The sequence below is a fragment of the Nymphalis io genome, chromosome 17, assembly GCF_905147045.1.
Source record: "Nymphalis io chromosome 17, ilAglIoxx1.1, whole genome shotgun sequence".
In the NCBI taxonomy this organism is placed as follows: Eukaryota; Metazoa; Arthropoda; class Insecta; order Lepidoptera; family Nymphalidae; genus Nymphalis; species Nymphalis io.
Genome location: NC_065904.1, coordinates 9,148,425 through 9,165,472, shown reverse-complemented (window position 1 = coordinate 9,165,472; position 17,048 = coordinate 9,148,425). Strand labels below are relative to the sequence as shown.

Sequence of the window (17,048 nt, the reverse complement as noted above, 5' to 3'; positions counted from 1 at the left end):
TAACGCTATCAGATATGTCATATGACAGTGACAGTCTGCCAGCCAGTTTTGACTTTTAACTTTTGACTATCAGCTGTTTGTTTTCTTTAAGCCTCTAGTACACATTGGGTCCGCATATTGATAATGCTGATATTAAGCTATCGTGTAAGGCCCAATTTAAGACTCTTTCTTACCGTCTGCAGGCCAATCAGACAAATAGCGCTTGTTTTTCGTCCACATTTCAAAGGCTCATAGCGTTCGCCACCAACAAATTACAAAATTGGTATAAAGTTTAATTTTTGTTTATCAACACAACATTCGATAGAAATTATTTTTGGAATAGTTCGGACCCATGTCTGGTCTATTATTAGCTACTAGACTAAGCTTAACATAAAACTATTACAATGAGTTCCTGTGTGGCAATCGATACATAGTAGTCATCTAAAAATATTTTATGTATCATTTTGTTTTATATATCTAGTTAAATATATACTTTATGTATTTCGTTATTTCTACTCATATCGTTAATTAAAAATTCAAAAATTGAAGGCGATCAGTCTCATACGTAAGCTTCGTGTTTTCTCCATCTCATATGACATTGCCTGCCAATGTCATATGAGATGGACAAAAAACATTTTATACAATAATCTAAAAAAGGAAAAATTCTCAAATAGTATTTTTTAATAGGGCAATATGATGACTGACTATTAATAAACAGCTTAAAATTATAAGACACAGAGAGTCGTCCAGTCTAGGGACGTAGCATACTGTCAATCTTCCATCCCCGTTCAGTGTTTTTCTATAGCAAATATTTATCGTGCTTTACATAAACATATTAATAATTTAATATGTTAAACTAACATATCGTTATCGTTTAATATGATGTTGGTGCCGGACAAATGGCTTATTAATTTATATATATTTGTAAAAAATAATCAATATTTTCCTATTTATTTGTGTACCTAAATAAACATTAAGACAAAAGTGCACTCAGGATCTTTCGAGAGATCTCTGCCAGAAACCTTACCCTAACTAGAAAGTAATATTAAAAAAATATATTAAAAAATCAATTATAAAAAAAAAAACATTTATTTATCTGTATCATTTACAAGAACTTCTAACAGATACAATATTCTTAATCTCACATCTTCATAAGATTTATGGCTAAGGCTGTCTGATATCATATTTACAACATTTTTATCTTCAATTATTTCAATTATTGTTTTGTCTTTAATCTCATTCGGACGTATGCATTGTTTGAGTACTTCTAGAATAAGTTTATCTTCGTCTCTTTTCCAATCTGGAATTTCAGTTTTAATACACTCATCCTCAGACATTATGAGCATAGACATACTTTCGGAAGATTCGCTGTTTCTTTGTTCTGTTTCATCTACTGTCATTTCGGAAGCGTCAGGGTTTTCCTGTAATAATAACTTATTTATAAATACACTATCTTAATTATTAATTAAGTGTTCGTGATATTAGTATGCATTTAATATATAAAATATAGTTAGGGAGTTTCCTTGATCCTTACAACAGCGTTGTTAAAAAAAGACTAGCGCTAATTTTAAATACCCATTTTATTTGTGGACAAGATAAACAAACTAACAACAAGAAAGGTTAAGTAATTAATTAATTATTGGCGCGACTCGTGTGTTGTTGAAAATGCTCAATTGTGTTATTTTAATTTTTAAGAGTTATTTGAATCAATTTGTATGATTTGTTTTTTGAAATGAAAGAGATGAAAGACCAATTCGAGATTTTCATAAAATCAGTTTCTCTTCTGGATGCTAAATATATATGAAAACTTCGATTCCCATTTCATGTTATTACAATTTAATATTCCGATTATATTAATATATAAAATCGATATTTCTTACTGATATTACAAATGCGAAAGTCTGTTTGTTCGTAAACAACCGATCGATAAGATTTTTATGAGGTCGACAATTATATAGTCTACTTTTTATCCCGGAAAATTCACACACTATTTATACAGTAACGAAGCGTAAAAGCTAGTAATATTATAAGAAATACATACGCATTTAATTGTAGTAACCATTATATCCGGCTTCTGAATATTTGGTGGCTGAGGTTCACTGTTCAATACTTCAATACTTCTTGAGGGAGAGACTTCTTCATCGCTGAAAGTAATATATATCTATATAAAATGATATATATCTAATACATGCATATATAATATTATTTATTTATGTGAAAGTAACTCGGTCTAAAAATAAAAAAATATGTATTATTCAATACAGAAAAATTAAATACTAAATGTAATAATAAAAATCAAAGAAGTATAAATAAAATACATAATGGTGGAAGTATTCAATTATTCTGTAATATCACATAATATTAATTAAAATTGTAGAAATTATGCAGATGAGAAGAAAATTATAAGAATTATTTTTCTGACCATACAACAAGAAATAGGGAAATCGAAATGATCAAACCTAGACGAGTTATCAGCTTCATAATCCGTTGTGGCTCTAGTTTCTTCGCATATTGCAAGTCTACCTTCATGGTCATCTCCCCTTCCATTTACTTCTGTATCACTTATAGTATCTATTTTTCTGGAAATACAACTTAAGTTACATCATTGATATTTTCATACACATTTTTAAAACATCAAATTTTTGTATTGCTATGTAATATGCTGTATCCATATAAAGGTTGAGTGTGCCAGTATTATTACAGATACAAGAAATGTAATATCTTAGATATCATATATCAAGTGTCAGCAGTTCTCTCTCACCTCATCTATTTTTTTTAAGGGAATATTATAAATGTATTCAAGAAAATACTAATATTCCTACATTACTTTATTACATACTACATTCATTTAAGAGTAAAACTTGTGTACAAGGACTGATCCATCTTGCAGTATACACAGTGTATACGAGATAGTCACTTATCGTCCACTTACCACTAAAATCGTGAACAAAAATAATAAAAAAACTCACTCTTTCCACCGATGAGGGAATAACGAGTAAATATATTGCGCAAGTGTGGGATAATCTCGAGCGGAATTCAACAGTTTACAGCAAAGCTCACACGGCTGTGACGTGTTGTCTAAAATGATCTCTTTTAAGGTCTCCAATATTAATTGACGTTTCTCGTTATCCAATACTATTTCCTGGATTAATTTCAAACCAATAAAAATATTAAGACTTTATAGTTAAAAAAAAAAGTGATTATGTATAATGAGACATATTACTCTATATATAAGATGATTATGAAAAAGTTTGGACTCAATATTCAAGTGTTGAATTTCATAAAGATTAATGGTAATAAGTTTCTTATCGGTTCTTTTCAAAACAAATAGAAGATGTAAATATTATATTATAAAGTTTGTTATATTTTGCATGATGATATTCACTAAAAAAATTCCATAATTTCTCAAATTCCCTCAGATATTACAAAAAGTGTTATCACTTCGTTGAAACTGGAGTATATTTACCTATTTATATTATAAAATAAAAAACATATTACCTCTATTTTAACAATCAACTCATGCATACAGTTTCTTACAAAATAATCTTTGAATTGATTGAGTTTATCAGCCTGTTCCGCTGTGAGGAACCCAAGGAATTCCTTGTACATATCAGCCAACTCTACATTGAATATTTCGAACAAACGTTCAGATAATTTTATTGGATCACCATTTTCAACGTCGAATTTGGCAAATGCTGTGTGTAAAGTTTTCTTCATCACGCTATTTCGAATAATATTCGTCCTCTCAACTAGTTTTATTTGGAACAGAATGGCTGAAACTGAAAATAAAAAATAAAAGTAGAGTATTAAATAGTTTTAAATAATATTTACTAGGTGCTAGGGCTTTGTGCAAGCAGGTCAAGGTACCGCCCACTCATTTGATACTCTACTGGCAAACAGCAATACTTAATATTGTTGAATTCCGGTTTGAAGTGTGAATGAGCCAGTGTAAACAGGCTCAAGGGACAACATCTTAGTTCCCTAGTTTGGTGGCGCATTGACGATATTAGTAACGGTTAATAATTAATAGATCATTTCTTGCATCGCCAATGTCTGCAGACCGTGGTGACCACTTACCGTCAGGTGGCTTGTTTGCCTGTCCGCCTACCTATAACATAAAAAAGAGGCAGATGACCGTGAAAAAAAGTCATAACTGCTATCATTGGAAAGTTGTAAGCAATCGCAACATGTAGGATTCTGTTCCCTATGGCTCAGGATAGAGACAAATTTGCAACTTACGGCCAACCTCCAGTAAAAGAGAGGCATCCCAAGAAATGTAAAAAAAAAATAGCAAAATAATTTAAAAAAATCAATGCATACCTAAATCCTTAGTATTTGAATCCTTGGAGGATTGTTGACTGTTGCTTCCTTCAGCCATTTTGCATTTCTCTATCTTCGTTATTACTTCATTATATATAGTTTTTGAAAGTGTTTTGTAATTATTTACTAATAACTTCAATTTATTTGTTATCTGTGGATATTTCTTCTGTCTACAAGCACATACGTTATCTTGTTTTTTCTTGTTACTATTAAAATAATCAGTAATGAAAGACTGACGTTTTCTGCGTATTTTTTTAAATAGAATACAACATTCGCAATGGCCAGAAGCTTCGGTTCCTTTCGATTTTGTCTCAGCACTAGGTTCCAAGTTTGAATTTGTTATTTCATTATTATGAATACTTTTATCGTTTTTTTCTGCATTTTTGCAATCTGTATTATTATCACGTTTACTTTGGTTGTGATTTACGACAGCTGGCGAACATATAGGAGTGGACGCACTATCAACTGTATTCGTTACTTGAAGAGGAATTAATTGACTTCCCGTACTTGTATTGACAATTGTATAAATATTTGTTGCAACGAGAAACGTTGTATTATTTGTAACGTTTTGTATGTGCACGTCCATTTTGTCCATATGTACCGGTTTTGATTTTGGTGGGAGCAAGTTGATTCTATCGCAGGATATTTCTTTTGTGAAATCAATGGGTAGAGGATTTCTTTGTGGGGATTTAACGTTTGTCCCCATTTCGATTTCAACTCCGGCTGGCGGTTGAGTAGTGCGTCGGTTTAGATGATCCTTTAAAAAAGTAGCATGGTTTTAAAACAATGTTTTCAATAAAAATAAAAAATATGAATTTACTTTTTTATAGTAGCGAACGACTGGTCCATTTGGTGATAAGAAGTTCGTTAAGAAGAGTACATAGTACAATATTGGGAACATACTACTCCAGCAACCGCAGCCTAATAATGTTCGAAATTAATCTCGGCTCTGTCTAGAGGTTCGGTGCTTAGGCAGTCGCCGAGACTGGTAGAGGTTCTCGGCGACATAACCGTGAAATAGCAGCTTCGAACTTCAGAGAAAGAGCAGTCAAACTGTAAGCCCTACTCTCAAGTCTGTGCCTATTTTTATTATATCTGTGATTGGGTTCCGCATAAGGGTGAGAGAGATGGCTTAATCTGCAGCTCGACGAGCTAAAACTGGGTATCCCAGAGACTCAATACGTGTTTAGGGAGGATTGGTACTACTTTAGACGCCCCGTACACCAAATTCACGGAAGTGGTGGCACGGGGACGTGATCTTGGTGGTATCACTGATCACAAGAGAAATTATTGAAGGCGGTTGGGTCTAACCGCTTTTCTTTCGAGACGATCAGAACTGTTGAAAGCATATCTTCAGTAGTGACAGAACAGCCTCCAAGACGAGCTAAACCTAGGTCCATCGAATGTCCTATCCTCGCCTACGCCACAATAGATGTCCACCGCACTCAAAGAATAAGCCGACACGTTACTCGCCTTTTATTACAAGCAGCAGGTTAAAATTATATAATAGGCTAGAATTTGAGCGTAAATATGAACATGTAAATAAACATTTGAAAATATTATACTTACTTTAAACCTCTTACTGCTTTTTGCAAGATATCTGATCCACATACGGGGCATTTCGAATTCCGGTTGTTCATAAAGTGTTATATTCGGATTATATGGTAGCAGCTTGTGCTTAACGGGTTCTATGGTATAATTTTTAAAATAGTTCTGAAATATTTAATTATTACAGTCATTTTATCATTAACTTAATATGTAAAACATTAAATATATTATATTAATATATTCTTTAATAAATAATAAATAAATGTTATGTCATTTATTTTAAGCTGTGTTTCTGTAACTACTCCCCATAAGTAGTCAACTTAAATTGATACAATATCCTGTGATTGTAATTTGTGATGTAATTGATGGCGACTGTCCGGAGAATAGGGAAGGCATCGGGTGTGTTTGCATGCGCGTCTCTCTCTGTGCGTGTGTACTCACCACGATGGGGCTGTCGCGCGCGTTGCTCTTCTGCGCGGTGTGGAGGTGCGAGACCAGCGAGCGCAGGGTGGTCGCGGGCAGCATGTGGCGACACACGAGGCGCGCGGCCGTGGTGAGGCCCCAGCGGTGGCGCGGGTGCAGGCGCGTCGGCCGCTTGAACAGCTTCGGGTTGTCCTCCACGTACTGCCAGAACTGGTCGAGCCCCAGAACTATTAATCTACAAAGTTCGAGAGCAAATTAACAAAAATAAACAAAATTGACGTGCTGCTTGTAACAGATGGCTTAAGATCACGGAGTAGATAATGGAGACACCACACCACCTAAAGTCGAAGAGTTTGATGCCACTTGAATTCTATCACAAGTAATGTGCTATCGATATAAGACAATGGATATTAATGATGCTAGTAAAATAGCCGATACAATTAACTGATAGTTCAAAACCCGAGATCTATTCTGGCAAGAAACATTATTAGGATAAACGTTGAGAACTTCTCGCATCTACAATATGATGACATCGTCATCACAGCAGCAAATCACTGTCCACTGAATAACTTTCAAGATTATTCTGTCAACGCAATGTAGTAAAAACAACCTTGAGAAAGAGGGCCGCAAAAGTATTTAGCCATCAAGGCCATCTATTAAAAAATTAAATCGGATCTTTTCGCCTATACCACAAAGCTGAAAGGCCAAGAGGGAAACCGTTTTTACTTTTTTGTGATTTAATGCAACTTTGTACTTATAAAATATGAAAAAATGGAATTCACCAAAATGTTATCATAAACATATTATATAAAAAAATAAAAAAAACAATTCAAACATTATTATATAGTTGAAGATTCCTTTGTCATATAACTGGCTATAGACAAATTATATAATTAATTCTGCTTTTTTTTATATTCGCCGGGAGGGCAAATGACTCTACTCCACCTGATGGTAAGTGGTAGTAGAGTCCAAACGAAACGCTTTTTGGGTGCTCGGACAGTAGGGCCGTTATTGGCGCGACTTGTAATTTGTTATGTTTGTTTTGTTTTAATTGGATTATTAATATTATCTAAGTAAGTGAGTGATTTGAAGTTAAAATTGTTTAATTTCGGTGTTTCATTTATGTTAAGATAAATCGAAGTTAGAGATATTTTTGATTGATTTGTAAATTGTTTTTAGATAAATAAATTGATGTAATAAGTTTCATTTAAAAAATATTTAATGTTTTATTCAATATTATATTAAATGTTTTGATTATATGTATAATTATAGAATTTTATTTTTAACCAAAGCAATAAACAAAATATCGATAGTATTATAAGAAACTGCTTACTGGATGTCACGAATGTATCATGTGTATAATGAGTGTAGTTTATAGGAGATTGTTTGTATGTGTTCTATTGGAAAATGTATTTGTGTTGTTACTTTTTTCAATATGTATCGTTTAAATGTGTGTCATTTTTTAATTTGTTTTTGTAGTAGTTATTTAGGCGGGAAAAGAGTGTGAACAATTAAACTTTCAACTAATTCGCAATGATGGCATATCTCTCAAATTTATATGGACTTGCGCAAAGCTCTACGACAAGTACATGATTTATATATTAATTTTTCCTGATGCACACTTCTTTGATTATTAAAATAAAAACACATCAAGCAATATTTGTCGATATAAGCAATGATCTCTCATAAATAATACAATGGTTTAGTTTTAATAATTTACTATCAAATATGAAAAACACTAGATGTATCAAATATATTAATCCAAATGTTAAATGAGTAGATACTGATGTACTACTAACAACTTTACTGGTGGTAGGGCTTTGTGCAAGCTCGCCTGGGTAGGTACCACCCACTCATCAGATATTCTACCGCAAAACAGCAATACTTGATATTGTTGTGTTCCGGTTTGAAGGGTGAGTGAGCCAGTGTAATTACAGGCACAAGGGACATAAAATCTTAGTTCCCAAGGTTGGTGGCGCATTGGATATGTAAGCGATGGTTGACATTTCTTACAATGCCAATGTCTAAGAGCGTTGGTGACCACTTACCATCAGGTGGCCCATATGCTCGTCCGCCTTCCTATTCTATAAAAAAAAAAAAAACTACTTTTCAATTTCTTGAATTGCTTCCTGAATTCGCCGAGGAACCAGCGGGTAAACCTAGTACCTACCGTGTTATCCGTTATTTACCGGACATCCGGATAATGAGATGTTTACGTTCGTAAAAATATAAAACATTTTTATAGAAAGTATGACGTACATAAAGTTAGTTCCAGGAGCGAGCATTGCGAATGTTACCCGACTACCCAAAGTAAAAAAAAATGTTAAGCAATGTGTTAACTTATAAGCTTTTACGACAGGATCCTAAAAAAATTCAAAAATATTCAAATAAAAAACCGTTAGAAAAAAAAAAACAAAGAATAAATTTCATACAAATCAGTTCAGCCGTTTCGGAGGAGTTCAGTGATGTATAAAAGAATTATAATATTATATAAAAAATAAATGTACTCACTCGTCTTCAGAGCGTAGATAAAATCTCTTATGCTGATGAGTAGCTTTATACGGAACCGGTGGTAACAAATACGGGTAAAGGAAAACCGAACTGTTAGCCACCACCTTCTTAAATAACTCCGGGAAATCCGCGAAATAGACGCGGTTTTGTGTAGTACGCTGGCGACTGGAAGGCGAATGATTGATTTATTTTTTAAACATAATTTGAAAGAAACTTTAAAATTATACAAAAAATGCCATCAAAAATTCTGCCTTACCACTTTTCTACTTCTTTCTGGATAAACCTGAAACCGATTTGTTTATAAGCCAATGTTACTTTGTCAAATTACTTTAGGAAATTTAAAAAAAATTGAATACTTTAATATGATATATTTACTGGTGGTAGATCTTTGTGCAAGCTCGTCTGGGTAGGTACCACCCACTCATCAGATATTCTACCGCAAAACAGCAATACTTCGTATTGTTGTGTTCCGGTTTGAAGGGTGAGTGAGCCAGTGTAATTACAGGCACAAGCGACATAACATCTTAGTTCAAAAGGTTGGTGGCGCATTGGTGATGTAAGCGACGGTTAACATATCTTACAATGCCAATGTCTATGGGCGTTGATGACCACTTACCATTAGGTGCCCCATATGCTCGTCCGCCTTCCTATTCCATAAAAATATATATAATATGTTTATAATGAATGTGAATACATATAGAAAATCTTTCACAATCGCGTCAAGATACCAATATGCATGCAGATCGAACACTCACTCCACCATTGCGACAGAGTCTGGCGTATTATCAGACAGAGAGCGTTCCCAGCTCTTAACGAGGTCTATCGCAGGTTTCAGGTTACAAACATCGGCCACTGATTTGGGATTTGTTAATGTCATTTTGTTCAGTGATAACTGGAAATAAGAAAATAGTATCAAATAAATAATTATAAGATTCAATCAGATTGTAATATATAATTTTAGATGTAATAGAAACATACTAATATATTTTTTGCGATTCAAAGGGGAAATTCTGCTAGTATTCTTGCCACCATTCCGCGCGGTCACGATTTGAACAGTAACTATTTTTAATTTTTATTTATTTATTAATGTAAATATAAAAAAAAAACATTTTTATTGAATACTATTGAAAAGTATCTATCATTTTTGACAATAAACAATAATAATTTACATTTTTAATCTGGCAACAAGAACATTGACAGCTACTTCTTCTTCATGGCGGGAAAATGATGGACTGAATTCTTTTTACATTATGAATTGAGATCAAGTTCTTACATAATAATTAAAATGTAGCTGAAATAAGGTCAAATTGAAAAAAAACTGTTATAGCAATATTTATACCACCGCCGCATTAGTTTACCATATTCAAGAAAGGTGAGTGAACCAGTGTAATTATAAGTACAAATCATTGGCATTGGCTGTATAAATAATGATTAATATTTCTTATACTGCCAATGTCTATGTACGAATTTCATCACTTACAATCAGGTAGCTTATTTGCATGTCTGCCATATGCAATAATAATTATTATAATTTTTTTTTTGGTATCTTGTTTTTTCTTTTTAAAACGTAAGCGGAATCATTTACACTGTATAGAAATTACGCTGTTAAAATAGGCAAATCAACGACCTGTTTATTTTATTAAAAAATTAAACAAATAAATTTAATATAAAAAAAAACAACAGTTAATATTGCTGAATGTTTTCAATAGTGTAGAAAATTGTAGTTAAAAGACTACATACCAGATATTCCTTGTACTTAGGCGCATACGACCAATGCATGGGATGGACGAACAACTGGAGAAAGTTTGAAGTGGCTAGCTGTATATGCTGGCGGAGCTGCTGCTGCAACAGCTGCACCTGCTGGGGGTAAATCTGGGGAAGACATTATTTTATTTTTATATATTATGCGATATCACGGCAGATACACATATGAATAAACACCTAATTCCCACAGATATTGTTTATCATCATCGCAAGGGATATTACACAATATTTTATACGAAAAATGTCAAATACAGCAAGACGCTGGATAAGTTCTCGCGTTAACGAAGAATAGGTAACCTTGCAAGAGTCGTCCACTTGTATGGTGAGTGTGACCACCGGCGCCTCCAGCAACGCACGCAGCGGCGCGGGGGGAGAGGGGCCCGCGGGGGGAGAGGGGCCCGCGGGGGGAGAAGGGCCCGCGGGGGGAGAGGGCAGCGCGGGGGGCGGAGGGGCGCCCGTCGACGGCTCGGAAGCGCATGCGCTGAAATGTAATACTACTGTTAGAGTCCTGACGTCAGCTGTACCTTAGTAAGCACCGATTACTAGTCTGAATTTACAAGCCATCTATTATTTGCACAACTGAATCAGTTCTCATTTCAATTGATGATTGTTAACAAACAAAAATGTAGATAAACCAAAATACAAACGATATTATTAATTATAATTTTAAATTTGATTTTGTCTCCTAAGTGTCGCTTCAATCGGAATATATTGTTACAACTAGGGCTCGTTACGAGAATCCTATTTCGATTGCCTTTTCAACTTCATATCAAATCAAAATTATGCGTCCCTACAATAAAAAATCGAGAAATAAATCTCAAGCTAATTTTTATATTAAAGTTTACATTAAAGATTGAAATATTAAATCATTATTAAGTTTTAAATTTTTTTTTATCCCTACTCTAAAATGTTTGTCCAAATTTACTGTTTGCGTGTTATCTGGGTAGGTACCTCCCGCTCATCAGATATTATTTATTATTAATTACAAACAGCTCTTAATATTGTGTTGCGGTTTGATCAGCTTCGAAGGTTTGTACCGATTGACGGAATGATGAGTTGTATTTCTTAGTGTCAATAGTCTACATATGTATTTTAGAAAATTTGAAAAATAAATCTATATCCTTTTTTTTTACAATTAATAGGCCAGCGTTTGACCGTTGACTTGCCTGATGTTAAGCATCGACACGCTCTAAGAAGTAACACGCTTGCCTATAAGAAACCTGTTTACTCTGGATTTGAAGACACCAACAACTTAACCTTTTTTAAAATTTGTCCGTGATTTGTTGATTGTTATTAATAAACACGTTCATTTATTAATAAGCAAATCACTCACCTCACCTCACGCACGGGCACAGCTTCACTCACGGGTACCCCTGGCTGATTTTCTTCGACCACCATCTTAGGAACTTCTTTTGTATGTTTACTTGTATCTATCACGAGCTCATGTTCATCGATGTCATCTGGCTCTGTCTTCCCTATAGAGAATCTCGTCTTGCTATTTCGCCTCTCTAACGGTATTTTTGCAGCAACACTCTGTACTTTCGGTTCTTCGTCTGAAAGTGGCTCTTGTTTACCTTCCCAAACGGTCTTTACCTTAAAAGATGTTCATTTGAAAATAATTTGAGAAATAAGCACAAATTTAATTTATATTATTAATACGATCATTGTTCCATGGAAAAGACCTTAGAGAGAAATTGTGAAATGTAAAACATAAAAGATTTTTCCAGAAACTTTGATATATGTATATATAAAATGCGTGAACTTGGGACTCATTTCGAACCTGGAATCATATGATTTGCAGCCGTATAACCGACCAAATTAACATACCTCAGCACCATTCCCTTCACCTAGAACATCCTGTATATTGTCAAGTTGCACATCTATCTCCTGCGGCATTACATGAAATAATTCAGTCACCAGATCATTCAGTTCTTTCTTAGATATTTTGATTATGCTATTTTCTAATGCTTCTTCATCTTCCTCATCTGTAAGTCATTTAAATGTTAAGAATAAATAAACAAGTTATAAATACAGTTAGAATATTTCAAAATGGAGCGCCGTATAACGTCAACCTACGATTTTAATTAGAAAAAAAAAAGCGAAAACACCACTATTTTAATATGTATTGTAATGCCTTATATCATTCGTTTTAAATACAAATAGGTTATTTCAAAATGGCCGTATGACGTCAACTTACGACATCCATAAGAGAAAAAAAAAGAAAACAAAGATACACTTTAAAATGTTTTATATAAATTCACAATATGCTCGACAATGTAATTTATCAAAATTATTCCAAGCGGGTGAAAATTACAAATGTATTTAATTTAACCGTTATAGAAGTATTATTATAGAATTGTAAGAAGTTCAAGGGGCGCATATTATAATCTGCGTGCGTTTAGACTGGGATACGTCCTTTTGGAATTAAGACGCGCGTTCCTCCAGATAGCGGACGTCATTACTTATTTCTTAAATTATTAGTAAAATATGAGATTTACTACTGCATTATATTAGTTGTACAGTTATTTCATTGATAAGATTATTATTCGATTAGAGTATTAAGTAGGAAGAGAGGTAGCATTTAATATAGATACAATAGTGTCTTTGTGCAAGTCTAATTAAGTACCACCCGCTTATCAGATACTCTACCACAAAACAGCAATACTTACTTAGTATAGTTGCGTTCCGGTTAAAAGGGCGAGTAAGCCAGTGTAACTACAAGCGATATAACGTCTTCGTTCCCAAGGTTGGTAACGCATTGGCGATGGAAGGAATCGTTAATATTTTTTACATCGCCAATATCTATGGGCGGTGGTGACCACTTAACATCAGGCCCGTTTGCCCATCCGCCTACTTGTGACATAAAAAAAAGCTTACGGCACATGCCCTAATATTCATGATAATTTCATACGTACTTGCATCAGGGTCAGCAGCGACATTATACTCCGGGTCTGTTTCATCGTCATCCTCGTTCCTCGCATTCGGAGCTGGATTCAGACACTCCGTCAAGAACTCGTTCCACAGATCATCTACATCTGGCACGGGGAGGTAGTCCGGGGGTATGAATGAACTTTCTATATGTTCTATGGAAGTTGACGATAGACTTAGTTTAGACCGAGTCCTTAGAGCTATTGTCGCCTCCTCCTCTTGGTTTAAATCTAACTTCTCATAAACATCATTGGATAAATCCTGAAAATAATAATTGAAACTATAAGTATTAAATTGCTTTTTTTATTCACTTCACGATAATGTAATTTATTTAATCTAAGTTTTATATCAAACAACTCTCGAGCTTACAAATCGTTCTCAATTATTTATCCAGCTTTGTTACTATTTGAATTTGTTACTATGGAGAATAAACAAAATTAGTAAAAAAAATATTTAGCAATTTTACTCTATACTCCTAATACCGTTTGCTCTATTAAGCGGCTATTTCATAACATAACTAGTTACATTAAAGAAGGAATACATATGATTAAGATAAAAAAATCTGGAAATTCAAATCATTCTCAATTATATGACAACTGTATTTGCCATAAACCATAAACATCAGACAACCAACCTGAGGCACTTTAAACGGTCCATCTTGAACTATTTTGGAATTAGTTTTGTTTTGACTTTGAGGGGTCGCCGGTGTTCGCGGCTGTGAGTCCAAGTCACTGAAAGATATATGATCGTCATCGCTCTAAAAATAAAATAAACAAATAATTAAATTAATAATGGCATTAAATGTCTTAAAATGTGAATATGTTTAATTTCTGTACAATTAATTGAGTATAATTCAAATTTATAGCAAATTGTATTATTTTAAATGTATTTCACATGTAAGTATTAAAAAATTAATTTAAAGTAAAGCAACCAATGACTCATAAAGCAGTCTATAGAGATAAAGCAAGCAAGATATTTAGTTAGTTTAATTTTTTTGTCTAATATACTTTTACTATTTATTTATTTACATAATAATTGGTTACTTAAATAAAGCACTATTTACCATGATGTCATCAGGGGTAGGCTTATATTCTTCATCATCTTCATCTTCAGGTAGCTCCTGTGCTATCAAGGCCTTCACTTCCGGTCTCGTTTTTACTGGTATGTGTTTGATTGGTGTTAACTCCAAGTTCCATGGTGCCTTACTTCGCGACACCTTCATCAATTCCCTAATCGATAGATAAAGATAACAATCTTATTTATGTTGCTTTAACATTCAGGTAAAGTTTAACATTCACATAAAATAAGTAAGTCAAGGTAAAACCCAACCTTTAAGTAAAAATTTTAATACTAACTTTGCTTTTGATCTAGTGATCTTGGGTCGGAGACTCTCTTCCGTTCCCGAATCTTCTTCTTCTACTCGCTTCTTAACAAGGGCCAGTACACGGTCATTAGTCACTACTTTCTGCATAAAAATGAATTATTTATTTTATAACAATCAAAAAAATATACAGTACAGTAACAGCCTGTTAATGTGCCACTGCTGGGCTAAGGCCTCCTCTCCATTTTGAGGAGAAGGTTTTGGAGCTTATTCCATCACGCTGCTCCAATGCGGGTTGGTAGAATTCACATGGCAGAATTTCAATGAAATTAGACACATGCAGGTTTCCTCACGATGTTATCCTTCACCATCAAGCACAAGATGAATTATAAACACAAATTAAGCACATGAATATTCAGTGGTGCTTGCCCGGGTTTGAACCCACGATCATTGGTTAAGATTCACGCATTTTACCACTAGGCCACCTCGGCTTAAAAAATATATATTTATTTAATACAAATATGTAGTCTATTGTTTATGTTCAAATGCTGTAATAATCGTATAAATAGGTATTGAAGCTACTTGAAGATATTTTATTTGAATTCATCTCATCACATTCATAAAACATTGCAATTCATATGGATTAGTAACAATGTGAACAAAATATCATATATCTAATAAATTTAAAGATTTCAGCATTGCCAGTTGTTATCAAAAAGAAATAATTATATTTAATATCCATAATTGAAATATTAGTTTATTTTAAATAAATGTCATGTAATTAAGGTATAATTTTTTATGTTATTCTCAACAAGTTTTTTGATATATATACTTTTAAATGACCAAGGGTATCTAACAAAAATTAATAAACATATAAATGACTCAGTTCAATTCTTTTTTTATGTATCATAATTATGTAAAACAAAATACTGTCATTATTTCGGCTTATGTCAGAGTGGGACTATGATATTAGAACTTATCTTTGTAAATAACATAATTTATATCAAAGTACAAAGTATACAAACCTTTAAAATTTTTCTAACACTCCCATCATCTAAATTATTTTTATTTGCTGAAGCACGGACACTGCTCTCAATATCAAGAGTGTTTTCTGGCAATACATTATCACCGTCAGTACTTCTATCACTTTCAAGCCTTAAAATAATAAAAAGAACCTCAACTATTGTATTAAGATAATATTATAAAATGCTTCATATTGAAATGCTTAATGAATGCATAAAACTTCAAAATCTTATGATCATTAAAATATAATGCATAAGCATATTTTATAATTACTATCAGGTTGTAAATTATACAATCAATTATAATTACTATCAGGTTGTAAATTATAATAATTATACGATCAAAAAGCATTACAAACCTCTTTCGTTTTTTTCCGCGAATTTTTGACTTGTTCTTAGCAATGTTTGTTTCACTTGAGCTTTCATTAGATTCTTTTATTTCTTCCTTATCCATCATATTAAAAGACTGATTTACACTTTTATTTGTAATTAATAATTATTTAATTTAATAAAAACACGACTAACAATGATAAATTCATATTTATTATATAGATACTTTCAAACATTGCGGTCGAATAACAATCTGACATTTTGATATCTGACAAAATACTGACGTAAAGAGAGGAACAAGTAATGAACAAGCACAGATATTTTTTTTTCTTACTTATAAAGGCAAAGGCACCGTGCCATTCGCCAAATGTTATGATCAAGTTATGATATTTATTTAATAGTTAAGTTATATTATAACAATAATAATTATAATTTTATCTTAGTTATAAACCTTTCTATCAGTTGACATAACGTTAAATGGTCATAAAAATAAATGTCATTGGAAAAATTAATTATATCAGTTGATTTCAAAGTACATGCTCATATAAGACACGCATACTTCTTACATAATGAACATGTTTTGTTTGTAGCATGCTTGTACATCGTAATATAATAATAAACTCACACAATATTTTATATGAATCTAAAAGTAAATAAGTATATACATTATTGTGTATATATTATATAATTCATTAATGTACCACTAATTTAAAAAAAATTAGCTTATTATATAACTTTCCTTTATCTAACTAACGTAATAAAAATTTCATGTTTAAAAGTAGGAAATATCAAGAGAATATGTACTCATAAGTAATCACAAGCTTGTTCGAAAAATACATACAATGTACCTACTGATCGTGTACCTATATTTATACACATTTCCCTTATGTTAACATCTCCAC

The 17,048-nt window shown here is 32.8% G+C and overlaps 1 protein-coding gene across 1 annotated transcript; it reads right to left on the bottom strand.

Moving 5' to 3' along the window:
* Positions 1 to 1,067: 1,067 nt before the first annotated feature.
* LOC126774743 (uncharacterized) lies at positions 1,068 to 16,402 on the bottom strand. Its single transcript, XM_050496279.1, has 21 exons — positions 16,176 to 16,402; positions 15,820 to 15,949; positions 14,829 to 14,938; positions 14,537 to 14,702; positions 14,108 to 14,230; positions 13,461 to 13,734; positions 12,373 to 12,530; positions 11,879 to 12,138; positions 10,843 to 11,026; positions 10,522 to 10,653; positions 9,537 to 9,673; positions 9,038 to 9,064; positions 8,782 to 8,946; positions 6,289 to 6,505; positions 5,869 to 6,012; positions 4,300 to 5,056; positions 3,478 to 3,758; positions 2,949 to 3,121; positions 2,439 to 2,558; positions 2,021 to 2,123; positions 1,068 to 1,400 (listed from the first exon to the last, which is right to left on the bottom strand). The coding sequence occupies exons 1-21, from the start codon at positions 16,271 to 16,273 to the stop codon at positions 1,068 to 1,070; spliced, it is 4,092 nt and encodes a 1,363-aa protein (XP_050352236.1). The 5' UTR covers positions 16,274 to 16,402.
* Between the last annotated feature and the right edge of the window lie 646 nt (positions 16,403 to 17,048).